Source organism: Solea senegalensis, linkage group LG3, assembly GCF_019176455.1.
Source record: "Solea senegalensis isolate Sse05_10M linkage group LG3, IFAPA_SoseM_1, whole genome shotgun sequence".
In the NCBI taxonomy this organism is placed as follows: Eukaryota; Metazoa; Chordata; class Actinopteri; order Pleuronectiformes; family Soleidae; genus Solea; species Solea senegalensis.
The window spans coordinates 17,291,781-17,309,512 of NC_058023.1; the positions used below are offsets into that span (position 1 = coordinate 17,291,781).

General features: G+C 42.4%; 1 protein-coding gene across 1 annotated transcript in view; it reads right to left on the reverse strand.

Moving 5' to 3' along the window:
• Positions 1-225: 225 nt before the first annotated feature.
• The window catches only part of htra3b (HtrA serine peptidase 3b), a 32,702-nt gene continuing 15,195 nt past the window's right edge, over positions 226-17,732 (reverse strand). The window contains exons 4-10 of the mRNA XM_044022573.1: positions 16,382-16,471; positions 10,791-10,985; positions 10,643-10,675; positions 9,341-9,455; positions 9,194-9,251; positions 8,565-8,660; positions 226-3,708 (exon numbers count right to left, since the gene is read on the reverse strand). Of these exons, the coding sequence (XP_043878508.1) occupies positions 3,540-3,708; positions 8,565-8,660; positions 9,194-9,251; positions 9,341-9,455; positions 10,643-10,675; positions 10,791-10,985; positions 16,382-16,471 (756 nt within the window). The 3' untranslated portion in view covers positions 226-3,539. The remainder of the gene's footprint in view (positions 3,709-8,564; positions 8,661-9,193; positions 9,252-9,340; positions 9,456-10,642; positions 10,676-10,790; positions 10,986-16,381; positions 16,472-17,732) is intronic.

Here is a 17,732-nt window from a genome sequence, read left to right on the forward strand (position 1 = left end):
CATTTTTACATGGGAGACTTGTTTCCACTCAGGAATGTTTATGACTGGCTGCAAGGGGAGTTCAGCCATTTCTCCATACACTCAGGTATTGTACTGCTGTGCTGAAGTCATTCCCAGACATGCGTTCCATGAGTCACTGCCTATGACCTTCATTAAAGGTGAAGAAATGAGGACAGACTGGGATTTCCACAACGAGACATTACAGATGAGACAAGACAAACCTCGTAAGAATTTGTGGAAACTTTATTAAGTAAACAGAGTTAATTCCAAATGGGTTGTGGAGTGTTGCTTCGCTGGCAATTTATATTTGGTTTTGTGAGGAATCAACTCAGCAGCAACAGTGATGATGCTACAGTCCAAAGAGCTGAGCAGCACTCCTGCACCAGAGTGCCTTGGCAACTCTATGAAAACATGTCGTGCTTCTTATTCAACACACACAGTTCACGTTTGCTTCTGCATTCAGGACCCACATGAACCATGAGCCACGCTACAGGGCCAATGCAAAGACAGTATCTCAAACAGCTCTTACACATGGAACTTTTATCGTCAAGAACTTTGCAATTGAACAAAAACGGATGCATCATGATTCTCTTTTTATCTGACACAAATAATTAGAATATAATACAAAAACTATCATATGTAACTAGTGACCCATCATGAGTCGACCACTGCTCTAAATTGAGGAAAGCACATACATTAGGGGAAATGTCATCTCGGAGCCCAGATTTAGGCCCTATCCACACAGAAACGTAAACAATACTTCTCTTTGTCATTTTTAAAAGGTTTTCTGTGAACACAACATCATTTATATGAAGCAATGTCTTCATCCACCCCCCAAACAGAAACAGAGACAGAGTGATGAAAGCCAAGGTGACTAAGGAAAGAAAATAAAAGTTATCATAAATCGAACAGACCAAACAATCTCCAAACACAGGAAGAGGACATCTTTGTTTTCTCAAAGTAGCGTATTGACAGTCTACATGAAGACACAAGGGTTGGGTTTTAAGATTTTCAAACTCTGGGACCTGTTTTCAAAATATAACAGTTTAAGGTTCCCAGTTTCCATGTGGATAAAAACTTGCTATGATTAAAAAAAAAAAAAACTTCAGCGGATTCACCCAGACTTCTCTTCATGTGGACTGCCCCTTAGGCTACAAAATGTTTTTCATACAGCTTGATAAGATCATGTGTCATGGTTTACAAAGTTTTCTGTTTCTGCTCATCCAGACTGAAATGCAAATCCCCGGAGTTTTCAAACAAAACGTGGCCAGCAGCATTTTCAAACTTCTCCCTTTTGGGGCTCTACAGTGATAAGGTAGCGTGGATGGCAGGCACATCTGGAGCACAAAGTTGTTTTTTTAAACCCGAACCGGCTGGGGAGTCGGGGGGTGATGAGGCGCTCCAACTGGAGTTCATGTCAGCCCACATCTTTTCGTGTTTGTTATCATTCACTGCAAGAGCTGGGAAAGGGCGAGGGTTTGGTGGTATTTATTTTTCCTGAATATAACAAGGGTCACATGGTGGTACAGTAGTTAGCATTGTTTCCTCACATCAGGAAGGTCACCAGTTCAAATCCCCCAGACAGTGTCTGGGGGATGTGCATGCTCTCCCAATGGGTTTTTTTTCCGGGTATTCTGACACAGTCCCAAAAACATGCAGTTTGGGGATTATCTTCATTGATTAGGTAAACTCAAAGTTTCCAATTAAATGTGAGAGAGTTGCCCATGGACTGGTGACCTCAGCCCTATGTTAGCTTGGTTTGGTTTCAGCCACCACAACCCTAGATGTAGAGGTTAAAGTGGTAAAAGAAATTAGTGAATGTAACAACTAATTTGGTTACCAGCTCTGCCTGGGCCATGCAAGTAACAATAGGATAATGAAGGAAGGTGTTTGAGAGCATTTTGGAAATCATCCCATTCTATGACTTTTCAATATCAATTATTACATAAAACCATTGGTAGCATGAAAAGAAAGTTGTTTGTATGTTCATGTATAAGTCAGATATATTAATAAGACTCTACTGAACTGATACCAATAAATGAGGTTTGGCATGTCCCAAGATGACTCACTTAATTTTACAGATTAAGACTACTCAACAAAATCCTCATTCCTAAATATTACCATTACTATAATAGTGTTCATGTCATTACAAGTCCCTGCAGAGTGATAAACTGGGAGACAAGCTACTTTATTTTGACAGAGTCCCCTACTAGAGGCAGGTTTAGTGGAGAAAGTAACCAGTAAGCATATGGTTGTCAGACCAATGCTCGTGAGGCCCAGTTGGGACAGTTTAGAGTTAGGCTTGACAAAAAATAAGAGGTTAAAGGGATATTTCAGGTTTTCTGAAGTATGGTGATATACTAACACAGAGGTAGCACTGACTGCACCCCCATGCTGAGAACCAGCCTGAGACAGAGGCCTACTTTCAATGATAAAATGTGTGTCAGCAAAGCCACAAAGAAAAACTGATTTAATCCACTTAACACAAGGTTCACCCATTAATATCTGTCTGTTGAAGTTTCCATGTCCATTTCCCTAACATTAGGTCCAAAGACCAAAGTCATAAAAAGCCACATCTTAACTTAATGATTCAACAACTCCTATGTGCTGTGATGTGAAATGAGTGATTTTGACTTTGGTCTTATTGTGGAAGAGTAAGCAGTTTACAATGCAGCTCAAACGTCCTTGAGAAAAGCTGTCTAACAGTGACATAAATCCATTAACTTATTCTGAAGTTATTGTAGACTCAGGATCGGTTTACAAGGACACGTTAACCAAGCCTAACCCTGGCCCTGCTGCTAGGTTCCATCATGTTCATTTTGGTGCACATGTGCACAGATATGTGTGTTTACACTGCACACAGGAGACACATGTTTCAGGCGCATCTACGCTTACGTCCTATTTTTACATGTGACGCATGTGGTATCCAGCAAAAACTGAACAAAGAGAAGAACAATTGATGATAACATTGATATTCTACCAGCATGATTACATAAAATTGACACCTTATTGAAGTTTTAGTGCATGAAAAAACACTATTTTAGTATCTGTGCAGATTCTCTCTCTCTCTCCATCTGAGTCAACAAAAACATTATCACAACATTATCTATCAGAAATAAATCAGATAGTGAATTCATAATCACACTGGTGGTGTGGGGAGACACAGAGTGAGAGAGAAATGCAGCAGACACGCACACACACTGCAAAATGTTGGTTCACACATTCACACATCCAGTGTGTGAATCAAGTTTAGAATTTATTAGGAGAGTTTTTTCTTCAATGGCTAAAATCATTTCGCACTGGGTACCTCACACAACAACACAAACAACTGAACTATCCCTTTAACCCTGACTCAGCAGGGTATTTCATCAGGGTTGACCTGGCTGGACAGGCAAGAGGTACAGTTGTAAATCTCAAAACTAGATTGTACCATTTCGTCCTTAAGTCAAACTGTCCTCCCGTTACTTTGGTACAATATACAGTCAGATGTGTGCATTTCATATAAAAACAACTTCCACCAATAATGTGTGTGGCATTGACTACTGCATGATAATGTCAGGCTCAATGTTAAAGAGCAAGTCGTCGTTGTCCCTCCTGACTTCCAGTAGCAGGGCTGTCTCCTCCTGCAGCGCCCCCTGCAGGTCAGCTGTTGTCATCAGAGGTTTGCCATTCAGTTTTACAATAATGTCACCATCTTTGATGCCACCCCTGATGAGGAATAAAAAGGTAGAGTTATATGTGTAATAATTAATTATATTCTAGGAATGAGAAACAAACTGATGACTGCTTCCATTAAAGAGTAACTACATTCAAATCACTTTTTTAAGGTACAAACATACTAACTAATGTTATTTGTTGATTCAGGTGCAAATCTTCAGAGTTTATGGAAAAGTATTTAAATTGTACATGTGATAAAAACCTTATCTACCGCCTCTGGTCAAACACCAGCTACTGCATTCAAATTTTGCCATTGGCTTTATTGGTCCATACATTTGTCCACTTTGTAATAACTGTATCCCTTCTATCTCCACTGGAATTTTTCCAAAATGAGCTATTGGGCAGAGTTAGCATTATAATTCAATTCAATTGTATTTATATAGCACCAAACCATAACATACATTATCTTGAGGCACTTTGCACAGTAAAGCAGAAACCTTTACAATATTATAGAGAGTTTACACAATGAGCAAGCACTAGGCATCCGTGGAGAGAAACAACTCCCTTTTAACAGAAGAAATCTCTGACAGAACTAGACTCAAAAATGTACGGCCATCTGCCTTGACCGGCAATGTTTTTTAGCAATATCGACTTTAATTATAGCATAATAATAATAATGACAATAATAATACTTCTAGTGGTAGTTGGCAGAAAGTCATCACCCTCCACCAGTGGTAACAGATTGGTTGAGAGACAATATGCAGATTTCTAATTGTACTAAAGAAAAAAAAAAATCTAAAACCTGACTGAACATCTTCAGATGTTCACATACTTGTTGAGCAACTGCCTTTTTTAAGATTTTAGAAACCAAGGTAAGATTTGATCTTGGTCAGTAATTAGCTAAAACACCAGGGTCAAGGGTCACTTTTTTGACGAGGTGTTGCTGTGTTGTGTTGGTGGTCTACGTGAAGTCCTCAGTGATGTGGACCCCGAGGTACTTGAAGCTGCTCACCCGCTCCACTTCAAGCTCCCGGATAAACAGTGGTTGATGAGGTCTCCTCTCCTTTCTCATGTCCACTATCATCTCCTTCATCTTGTCTGTGTTTAGGGTGAGGTTGTTGTCCTTGCACCATGACACTAGACTGGCAACCTCCATCCTGTAGGCTGCTTCGTCCCCCGCAGTGATGTGTCCTATCACTGCAGTGTCGCCAGCAAACTTCAGGTTCTTTTATTATTTTAATTTCCCCGAGGGAACCTCCCAAAGGTATTAATAAAGTTGTCTGTCTGTTCTTGTGGGAGGCGATGCAGTCATGTGTGAACAGGGTGTAGAGGATGGGGCTGAGGACACATCCCGGTGGAGTTCCAATGTTTGTGATGATGCTGGCTGATGTCCTATTGGCAATCCTGACAGACTGGGGTCTGCCAGTTAGGAAGTCAAGGAGCCAGTCACAGATGGTGGGGTGGAGACCATGTGTGGACAGTTTGTGGGTGAGTTTGTAGGGAATGACCGTGTTGAAGGCGGAGCTGTAGTCTACAAAGAGCATCCTGATGTAGGAGTCTTTATTTTCCAGGTGGGACAGGGAGTAGTGGAGTATGGCTGTGATGGCATCTGTGGTGGACCTGTTGCGCCGTTACGCATACTGCAGGGGGTCCAGTGCATCCGGGATGCTGCTCTGGATGTGCGCTAGCATCACTCTCTCGAAGCACTTCATAATGATTGGAGTGAGTGCTACTGGTCTGTAGTCATTCAGGCAGGTGGGTGGGCTCTTCTTGGGGAGGGGGATGATGGTTGTGGTTTTGAAGCAGGAGGGGACTGTGCTCTGGCTTAGGGAAAGGTTGAAGATGGAGGTGAAGACGTCAGCCAGCTCGTTGGCACATACTCTGAGAGCACGGCCAGGGATGTTGTTTGGTCCTGCTGCTTTATGGGGGTTGATTCTCTTCAGGACTGTGTATACCTTACCTGAGGAGACCGTTTGTGGTGGTGAGGGGGGTTGAGTGGTCCAGTCGTGTATGTGAGTCTCTGTGCTGTTGGCTGTAGCCTCAAAGCAGGTGTAGAATGCGTTGAGGTCGTCTGGCAGCCCGTCTGTAGGATTGATGGTGTTGGTGGTGGTCCTGTAGTCTGTGATGTGCTGCAAGCCCCTCCCCATCCGCCCAGAGTCAGCAGTGGAACAGAAGCTGTCCAGCTTCTCTCTGTACTACCTCTTTGCTGCTGTGATTGTAACAGGTCAGGGAAGGACCCAAATGCAGTACACTAAGGCAGGCAGACAGTTGGTAATGACGTTTATTTACACAAAGTTCAGCGATAGTTCAATGACGAGCAAACAGACTCTGAGGAGATAGCAGGAAATGGACCTGAGGCTGAGCTGTTCTGTCACAGCAAGCAGACCGAAGACAGGTGGGGAGCAGGCAGAATCCGTAGTCAGGGGCGGAAGGCAGGGTAGATCACCGGAACAGAAACAGAGCAGACAGGCAGGGTCAAAACCGGGGAATCAGTCCAAAAATCGTGGGAGAGACTAGTGCAAATGACAGAACAATCTGGCACTGACTGAACTGAGAGGTGAGTTTAAATACAGGGTTGATTGGTGATCAGAGGCAGCTGAGGGCAACAGGTAGGAAGAGTTGGACTAATGAGCAGGGAGTGGCTGGCAGGCAGTTGAGGAGGAGGGGCTAGTGGAAACACTGCTGAGGTGAGGTGAATGAGATGACTGAGAGGGAAGATCATGACAGTCATGGCTTTTCTCAGTCCGTACTTGGCAGCTTTGTACTTAGCCTCATTGCCTGATTTAAAAGCAATGGAGCGAGCATGCAGCATGTTTTGTACCTGAGTGTTTACCCAGGGCTTCTGGTTGGGAAACTTTCTGACATGTATGGTGGGCAGGTGCTAATGTACCCAGTCACATACTCAGCATATTCCTGCACGCTGACAGAGGAGTCCTCCAGAGTGGCTGCAGCTTTAAATACATCCCAGTCTGTCATAGCAAAACAGTCCTGCAGGATGCTTTCAGTGCCTGAGTTCCAGTTTTTGTATGTGTTTTATGGCTGGGTCTGCTTGTTTCAGTCTTTGTCTGTAGGCAGGGTACATAAACAGAGAGATGTGTCGAAGTGGGGGCGGGGTGCAGCCCTGTATGCATCACGGATGTTGCTGTAAACATGATCCAGGGTGTTCTTTTCACAGGTGGGAATGTCCACATGCTGGTAGTATTTGGGGAATACAGTCTGTAAATTGCACTGGTTAAAGTCTCCAACAGTGATGAAAACAGCATCAGGATGAGCCATCTCCAGCACGCTAATGACGTCATGGAGTGTGCCAAGTGCTGCGGTGGAGTTGGCTCGGGGGGTGGGGGTATGTAAACAGCAGCCAAAAACACAGCAGTAAATTCCCTCGGTCGATAATAGGGACGGCATTTCAGTAATAAAAACAGTCTGTATGTCACTCCACCCCACGAGTTGTTGATATACACACACACACCCCCTCCTCTAGCCTTACTGGAGGCTGCAGTCCAGTCTCCTCAATGGACGGAGTGAGTTGTTAGCTGACTGGCACACTATGGGATTTTGTCCGAAAGCCAGGTCTCCTGAAAATAAGGGCGCAGCACTCTCTCATTTCCTGCTGGGTTGAGATCCTGGCTCGAAGCTCGTCCCGCTACATGCTATTTGCTTACCTGTTGTAACGTTTTCTGACCCCAAAATAGCATGCGCATTCTCACTAGGCTTCGAATGTTTACATACAATGAAAGGGTCTATAGTTAATTATTGTACAATTAAATCTAAGTAAAAAATGATTAGTTAGAGTGTTTTGGGGAGACATCTGTTTTATTATTGGTGTTACGTTTCATTATATTAGAATATCTAACTCCTCTTCTGTTTATTATTGATTCAGTTACATTCCTCCAGTCATCAGAAATCCTCACCACTCCTCTCACCACCGTAGCGCCTCCTGGTGCTGGCACTAGTCCGGGCACATCCGGAACGACTCTCGTTATAGCTGCTGAGCTGCAGAGCATCCACCGTGCCAGAGGGGGAGCTGTGTAGCTGAGAGCTGGCCTATCTATTACGTCACTTCCAGGTACCTGGCCAATCACAGGACAGCAGGAAAGCTCTCGTTGGCTGGCCAATCACAACACAGTCCATGAAACAGCGCGGCTGACGAGAGCGTCAGTGAGGAGATATTTTGATCGGCTCGTTTGCAGCGACTAGGAGGTTTTTAACCATGAAAACAAGTTAATATATGTAAGTAGTATACATATATTAGTAGTAGTAGGTGGGATACAAGCATTCGATGTCCCCTTTAATATGCACGGTCGTACGTTAATATTTGCAGCAACATTATTTGCTTGTGAGCATGTTTTACTTCTCTCATGATTTTTGACATGAAATGTGACGCCATACTAATGGAGCTATCGTCATCTGGTCCACAGTGGCTACGGGGACTGGCTAACTGATTTAGTTTCTATGGTGCAGAGTCAAGTCCTCACTACCTCACTAAGACTCACTCTCCATCATGGCTAACAAGCTACACTTATTACAAGTACTATTATCTCTAAAAGGGCAGAAGAATAACTAAACATGTGGCACACTTACAAGAGAGAGCAGGAGAGTGAGCGGGAGAGAGAGAGAGAAGCCTGCATTATTAAGCTAACTGTTAAGCTAGGAAAATGTGTGAAGCTACGTGAAAGATAGCGAATGTGTCGCCAACAGAAGGTGAAAGCAATAATTGATTTACAAAATGAGTGCTTGTTCAGTGAATTGATTGTAACAGTAACTAAATAATTTTAGTCTGACAGATTGTCTGACAGAGAGCAGGAGAAACTCACAACACCAGTGGAAACAGGAAGTGACACAATACGTTACCCAGAAGAGGGCATTTAGTTACCCTTTAAATCAAATTATGACTAAATGAAACCTACTTCTGTGCAGGCGAGTGAGGAATGACCTCATGGACATAAATCCCACTGGTTACATTCGGGAAATCTGAGTTCTGCTGCTTAAGCTCTTCCATTAACCTGGAACACACATACACACACACATTTACTCTCAAAAACAAAATCCATTGTTTAACCAAAGGCCCAAATCATTGTGTTTACGCCACTGAATTTCAAATATATACTGTACGAATGATACTTTTTCATCCAGGAAACAAACCGAATGATACATTAAAACAACCCAAAACTAGTGTTACTGATATGTAGTTTCCCTGTAAAAGGAAGGCTAATAAGTTAAACTCGCCTTTTTTAGCTAAGAAAGAGAAGAAAACAAAATGCCACAAATGCAAAAAGATGATGATTAGCTGTAACGTGAAAGAACACTGTGCACACAAGAGTAAAGAGGTTACTGGGAGTTATTAAAGATAAATCTGGTTCAAATTATGCTGCAACATGACATCATTGGGAAAAACACTGCTTTATCACATGCATAAACAACATTCCTGTTGGATTACTTTTTAAGGTGAATTTACAACTCACAACAACTCAGGCTGATTCAACTGCCTGACACAAAATAGAATTCCAGTCCATGAGGTTCATGAGGTAAGACTTACGCTGGTGTGATGGTCAGCATCCTTATCCCAATGAAACGCTTCTTTATTGAACTCACATCTGAAAAAGACCGCCGTTAGCTGCTGTATGTTCATCTCTATGCTCACAAATGTTTCAGCCTGGCTCAGTGGCGTCACTGTCACACTCACCCTTGTTGTGCTTGTCAAGGGAATCATTAAGGAAGCGAGTGATCCTGTCCGATGGAATAGCAAAGGAGATTCCGGCTGCGACTTTTAGGGTGTTGATGCCGATCACTTCCCCATCCTCAAATATAGAGATATACTGAGGTAAATTGAATGATTTTTTTCATCCATATAACAAAGAAATCATTAAAACTATAGCGTTTTGGTTTGTTGACAAAGCAAAACATTTGAGAACATCATCATTTCCAGGTTTGAGTAACACTGATCAACATTTTTCAAAAATTTTTGATGGGCCAAACAAGTACTTGATTAATTGAGAAAATGATCGTCAGATTAATCAATTATGAAAATAACAATGTAGAACCAGTGATTTTGCAAACACATTCATGCAATCCATATTGTTAAAGCTGTAGTTTGTAACTTTTAAATAGAACAAACAAACAAAATATTGTCAAATGAGTTCACACAGGAAGTGATTTATTTGAGGTTATTTATATTAGGCAACGGCAGCATTGTGCTAATAAAGCGACTGCAAAAAGGTTAGAGTATGACTGAAAACACAAAGACGTGCCAACTAAAAGGTCCAGAAGTGAATTCTACGAGCCAGAGTTCATCGCCATCTCAATTTACATTGAGTATCAGGGTGAAATGAGTGTAGTCACCTCCCACTTCCAAGAGGTATGGCCAATGGACTTATGAAAATGCCTCTGTACGCATTGGAAAAACATGTCAACAAATGTGCTTGTTGTAGTTTTCTAGGAGCGGTGGCTATATAGTAATAGTGAGTAATGGCTTCTGCCCCGAGGAGCTCCATGGAGCAAGTCACTGAATCAAAAGACAGCTGTTCTTCAGCAGTCGCCATGTTGGATGTTTACAAAAGCTGCGAGACTTTGTTTCTCTATTGTCATTGCGATAAGCCCACCTCTAGCGTGCCAGGGGAAAAACCTATATGTGAGTGATTCCCTTTTTTGGAGATTTTGAAGTTGGCCAAAACAGTGCCCTTGCCAGACGTGTTTGCAAGAATTAAATCACTGGCAGACATAGCTAGATTAATTCAAACTGCTCAAAAGTCCAAATCATTCAGCAGTTTGATGGGGGAAATGTTTCTTGTCCGCTGCTGTATACACACAAATGCTCCCTCAGTCAATTCTGAATGTATTGTTTGACGTGGCTCTTCAGATAATGGATGCAGTCATATGCATGTCATATTGTTTCTCTTCAAATAGACCAAACATAGGCATGATAACAACATCAACAATAAAAATAACAATTTTTTTTTTTCCAGCAATTAGAAAAGAAGAAACTTACTAAATTGACTAGAGGTCCTCCTGAATTCCCGTACTGTTAAGATAAATATATCAGTCAGAAATACTGTGGCGTACAAATACACAATCCACACCACTCAAATCATTTTCACTGCTATACAGCATTTTTTTCTGCAATGTTATAATCTCACATTGATGATAGCATCTGTTTGGATGTAGTCCATGTCAGAGTCCGGCAGGCCCAACTCCTTGCCGTCTCTCTGGGCAGTGCTGACGATGCCAGTGGTGACAGTGTTCTGGAGGGCAAAGGGGCTGCCGATTGCAACCACAAACTCTCCTGGCCGTAAGTCTGCACTGTGGCCCAGAAACAGCACAGGCAGCTTTGTCTGAGGGTAAGGAATAGACACAAACGTTGGCAAAGGTAAGATATGGACTCAGATCCAGCTGCAAGGCTTTAATTAGTAATATTCTCATCATTATTGTTACATTATTATTAAAAATAATACATTTTATGACAATGCACGCGACTGCTAATATGACCAATTCTATTATACGATTAAGAATATTACAAGCATCTTTACAACAACAAGACAATAGTTATTACAACAGCTTTTAGAGTTCTCAATGAGATGGGGTGGCCCGAAAAACATGTATGGTGAAGAGTAAATCTGGCTGCCTGCTTGATGGAGAGGGGCAGACCTGACGCCGCTGTGTGCGTAACCCCCAGCACAATTTTTGGAGCCTTTTTATGATGTGACCTGGACTGGGGTAAATATCCCACTCTGCATCGTGTGCTGCTACGGGCAGAAAGACTCAGACATCACTGCCAGCTAAATGCCAACAATACTGCACAGTTGGCAGCCGTGCGCCAATGGCATGCGGACCCACTGCAAAGAAAGGGGGGGGATTTCCTGTTCCTGGGACATGAGTGCATGTTCTCATCTGCAGGTAATATTGTAAATAAAAAGATGACAACTACATCAGAAATTAAGTTAGTTATATTTTAGCTTTTGGAGTTGTCCTCCTGTTGTCAGAGATTTCCCATTCAGGGAGCATTTATTTCATCCATACTAGCAGCATTATTATAATAGTAATAAAGAATAAAGTAACACTTATTTAAATTGTTAATAAAGTCATGAAAAGCACAGGCCAAAAACAACCTTCCACTCAGGGATATAGAAAAAAGGTTCACTTAATAGGGCTTGGGAACCACTTGCATTGTGGGATGTACCGTCCATGTTTGGAGCTATCAGTGTCGGAGGTGAACATAGAAACAATCTGTGTTGTTGCAGTGAAGTCTCTGATTAGACTGATTAGCATTCTTAAAAACAATAAAGGGAAGGGGATTTACTGCGAGACACTGACTGGATCATGAAGCCAGAGACCAGTATCTGACAAAAATACAGCTTACAAATGGAATGGACCTGTATGAAATCTCCATTGCAGAGTAGAGCACTGATCAGAAACTTCTGCCTCCGGTGTGCACAGCAGACATTTTCACTTACATTGTCTGCGGTGTGAGTGTGAGTGCCTACACATCGGAACGGATTGAAAACTACATATCTTTAGCCTCTCATATACAGTTTCCTACCTTGGTTTCAAGACTGGTGGGGACAATGCACTGCTGCGTTGTCAGTTATTGTTATTATTGTACATGTTATAATGTTATAATTGTTATGATCTTATTTGTTAGATTTATGGTAGTAATGAAATGCAGATGGAGACGATGAGGTGACCCCATGGAGTCTTACTGGAACAGGTTTTGTTTCCATGGCATAAATGTCCTTCAGGCTTAACAGACATGTTGCATGCATTTCCTACCTCATAAATCTTTTTTATTGGTTTGTAAACCAGAATTATTTACATTATCTTGTTTCCTTCTTTTTATTGATGTTTTGTACTGGAACCTTACACATCAACACTACCAACACAAACATGTATCACACTGTGTTTTTGGCATGAATGTACTGCAGGTCCTCATTACAATAGAACAGGTCATAAAATCTAAACTACTCATCTAATCTGGAAATTGAACTCAGATGATATAACAAATATTTATATATACACTTATATATGTAACCCATATATAACGAAAACAATATTTTAGAGAATGTTTACAGACGTTTACAGAGGTATGTGTTTGTCACTTTATCCGAGCTGTTGGTCACACTGTTGTTGGTTGGTTGTTAGCTGTTACACAACAAGATGTTCATTTTCATTTTCGTTCAAGTGAGACACAAGTTAAAATGTGAGGAAAACATCTGTAATAAGTGAACATGGACTGACACTGTTCTAATTATTATTTAACAATAATTGAGAATGAGAAAATAGCTTACAGCAAGGCTACACAATGAACATGACCACACAAGTTAGCTAAATTAGCCTAGGAGGTTTGTGGCAGTTAGCCACAGGGGCTAGCAACACTTAGCCTCCTTATTTTTGAAACACAAAAAACCTGACTTTCACTATGTGAATAAACTTAGAAGTATATATGTGGTGCATGTGTACTTTGATAGTCACCTGGAGTAAAACAAGAACCATAGTCATAGCATCGTTAATACATCGACAATAAGTTTGAAAATAAATGATAATGAACTGCGAATGAATAACTAAAACCTGCTTTGTCGTATTTTAAAAAATGTAAAAGAAAACTCTAGTCTTCATATCGTACGGTTTCCTGACAGTAGCGCCATTCCCGAGACGCCACATCACGCTTTGCTGTGCTCGTACACAGCTGTGACGTCACTCTGGGGAATAAGATTTTTCTGGGCTTTTTCTGGCCTTTAGGAAGGTTTATTTTTTTATTTCTTTAGTTTAGATACTTTATTAATCCCCTCAGTACCATGAGTGGCAACCATGACAAAATTGTCTTCAAGGCAGAGGGGACGTTGCTCTGTCCAGTTCTTATAGATGGAGCCACTCGTTGCGGCGCACCTTCACCCGCGACTGTCAGTGGTGTCTTCCCGGAGCCCCAACCTGCCGTCCAAGTCTGACCGTTTCCAAGGCGGCACTACTTTCGTCCAGAGCATCACGAGCTGTGTCTCCGTGCCAGACCACAGGACAAGCAATTGGGGCTATGGTTCTGCAGGGCATCACCATGGCTGGAGCCTCTCATGGTGGAGACAAAATTGTCTTCAAGGCAGAGGGGGCGGTGCTCTGTCCAGTTCTTATAGATGGAGCCACTCGTTGCGGCGCACCTTCACCCGCGACTGTCAGTGGTGTCTTCCCGGAGCCCCAACCTGCCGTCCAAGTCTGACCGCTTCCAAGGCGGCACTACTTTCGTCCAGAGCATCACGATCTGTGTCTCCGTGCCAGACCACAGGACAAGCAATTGGGGCTATGGTTCTGCAGGGCATCACCATGGCTGGAGCCTCTCATGGTGGAGGAGCTGTCTCTCTCCCTCAGTTGCGAGAGATGGGCCACGCTGGCAGATTCACTCTGTGTTTTACGGACGATCTTGGGGGGGGGAGCAGGCAACAGTTCGCCACTGTCCCTCTGTGCTTTGCCGGTATAATACACTCCCAAGCTCAGGGAGAGTTAGCTTGCGTTTTACAGGAGGAAATGCTTCAATACTACCCAGTATTGCTTTGTTTTTTGGTCCTAATTTTTGCTACCTACGGAGTTAATCACGTGATCAAAATCTGATAATGCTGCCGATGATTGGCTGTAACGTTACACGGTAACTCATGGCGAAGAGGCTAAAAATGCCACCAAAAATGGTTATATAAGTTCACCTCAAGTTCATTAGAGATGCACGGTTGGCGGTTACACGCGCGCACATCAATAATCCGCTGAGCTGACCATTGCATGCAGGTGGGTCGTGGTTGAAATAAATAAATAATACGTCAACATATTGGCTAGATCTGAAAGGAGGCTCTGCGCAGCTGCTGTGTTCCATAACAACATATTATGTTTATCAGACTGCTACTACAATTAATGACAATCAGGTGGCTGGCGGGTGTGGGTATTAATTGTTGGAAAAAACATTGCTTCGGATGGATGGCAGGTGGATTATTGATATTTAGCAGCGGGTGCAGATGACATTACAGCTCTATCACCTATTTTACTCTCACTGCTGTTGCAGTGATTGATCTCTTTTTGTTTTCGTGCATGGGCTGTTAAACAGCTCACTGTTATGTTTATCTTGTCCTCACAGGAGCCTCTGAACCTGATGTGAGGAGGAGGACAAGTAGGGTTACCAACTGTCCCGTATTAGCCAGGACGTTCCGTATATTGGGCCTAATTTATTTGTCCCGTACGTGCCCTCTCTTGTCCTGCTACGCTGTTCTAACCACTAAATGATACAACAACGACAGCAGCTGATCACGACACTTGAGAATCATCAACGACACCAGTCATCATCCAATCACAGTGTGATGATGCAGTCTCTTCTGCAAAAAATAAGAGACTGTGCAGCTACAACAAATTATGGGAGGTTAAAAAGACGTGGGGTAAGCCCGTCAGTGGTGATTCAACGAAACCCTTCTGCATTTTATGATGGAGGGAATTTTCAGTTGGCCACACACAGATGGTGCACTTTCTGAGTCACTTCTATTTTATTCCTCTTCAAAACGGCTATCATTACGACAAATGCCTCAAAACAATACACTGTGTAACCGAGAAAAGGGCGTCTATACCGGCTACTTAAATAAACAATCGAAGGACACGAATAGCAGGTGTTGATGCCAACAGTGTTTCACTTTTATTCTACTTCCTTTTTTTTTTTACATGTAAAACAACCCTTCTTCCCGGCAACAACAACCAGGCTACTTCCGGTCTACCCTTCAAAATAAAACTACACATCAGGTATGAGAAACAATATCTGACAAACTCTACTAAGAGCTGCCATAATAAAAAAAAAACATGTTACACACTGTATATTCACACAAAACCATACTCGTCACCTTTTGTCCCTTATTTCATAGTGACAAAGTTGGCAACCGTAAGGACAAGGCCAGAGTGTGAATCTGTTCACACAGGCAGAAAAAGAAAATGAGTAAAGAAAAACAAACCGAGTGCCACAGTCACAACTTTATTGTTAAAGGTTTGCTACCCTTTTCTACAGTGGAGGTGAGTAAGCTGTTGCTATTGTTGACCAGTTAAACCTTTATTATCTCAGCCTAGATTATGTTTTTTGAGTAATAATAATACAACCATGTTATTGTTATGTTTTGGGGTATAATGTCAAATAGGGAGATGATAAGACATTGATTTTACCTTTGTAAGTTTCTGTGAGATCCTTAGTGAAAATGACTTGTCACTTGTTTGCAACTGTTCTTTTTGCACAGAAAATAATTCAAACTGTATTGAGTGTAAAATGCCATAACTGAAAAATAAAAACTGAGGATGGATTTGTACCATAATGTGTAATGTAATTTTCTTTTTTAGAAATTATATTATAAAACTGGTGTTGAAAAAAGTATCGAACCGGTATCAAAATGAAGGCATCACCAAGTTGGTCCTCGCCTTTCACTTTGGTTCGTTTGTAAATGCTGGACGTTTCCGTTTTGCTGTCCTCATAGGAGCAGAGTACCTTTCTCTGTTGGTTGGTGGACGCTTGATAAGCTTGTCTGGCAATGCGGGATCTACCACATCCCATAGCGAGACATATTATGAAAGAGAACTTGAGCATAACCCCAGTTCTCTGAGTAATATGAATGTCAGAATGAATTGTTATCCCCCATAAAACTAGGGGAAACACTACTGTACACATATACACACATTAACAACCTGCATGACATTCCACCCACCATACATTTCATAAAGAAAGGTGTGAACTCACCTGTGAGTTGATTTTGATGGTGGCTATGTCAGATTTTTTGTCTATGTCTTTGATGTTGGCCTCATACATGTCACCGTTATGCATTTGTACCTTGAGGAAGGAATGGAAACATTACATGTTAAGAATTGGCATGAATATAGCACTTAAGTTGAATGGTGGACACATATTACTTTAAGCATTTTGAGTTTTGAGGTGGCACATTGCTTAAAGGGGACATATTATGCAAAATCAACTTTTTAATCATTTTAATACTTATATTTGGGACTCTGGAGGCCCTACCAGTCGCCAAAGTGTGGAAAAAGAATACTCAGTCATGTTTTTGTGGTCCCCCTTAGTGTAAGTATAGGCGATAAAACACTCGATGTTGAATTCCCTGCGCTTATGACGGCAGCATGCGCATTTCACCGCGAATATTACCGCCCACCAGTAAGTTTACTTCGAGAGCTCCACCTTAGCTCCACCTTGTCCCTGCGAGAGTGCAGGCGAGGGAGGAAGAGCGGTATTATGTCAACGCGGAGGGACAAGTGTGCTGTTGGTGGCTGCACAGCCTCAGAGGATTTTATATATGAAGCTAATGTGCCGGATAAAGTCAGCAAAGGTGTGTTCGTGTGTTCGCACCACTTCACATCAGACTGCGGCCAGCGGTCGCCGTATTTATTCAGGGGACGTATTTCACCGACGTACAAACACACACATTGTTAAGAAAAGATCACACAGAGCTCATAACTGACCATTCTGACACGTGCTAATTAAAAATATTTGTTCAGTACGTCCTCCATGACCGGAGCACAGACTCAGTCTGATACAGTAACATACAGCGGCAGTTTATTCAGCTCGCCGCGCACCGCTGGTGATCAGTGGTGCTGTCCCTAAGTGTTTTTAACTGATTTACAGTTCGGCAGTGTTCGGCTCGATCCTTGTAGGACGTCTCTTCCTGTGACGGCACTCTCGCTGTTTTCCACGCACGCTGCCATGTTGATATTGTCAGAGAACTAGTGGAGGGAGGGGGAGAGGAATGGAGCAGAGGGAACAGGATCTGAGCGAGTGAGCGCTGTAAAGAGGACAAATCAGAAACCCCCTGGAAGAAGTGGGTGTGTGTTTGCCTGTGTCTCATTTGCATGTAAAGTTACCATGCACGAAAACCGAGCGTTCTGAAAGGGGCGGGTTTAGCAGGGTTATTGAACTGCTATGGTGCTTCATCCTTATGGTATTTTGACCAACACATGTCACTGACATGTTCATTAGGACACCAGGGAACTATTTTAATTGGGGAAATAGGGTATAATATGTCCCCTTTAATATGATATGGGTCTCGATTCCCTACGATTCCCTGCAGTGTGTGTGTGGGTTA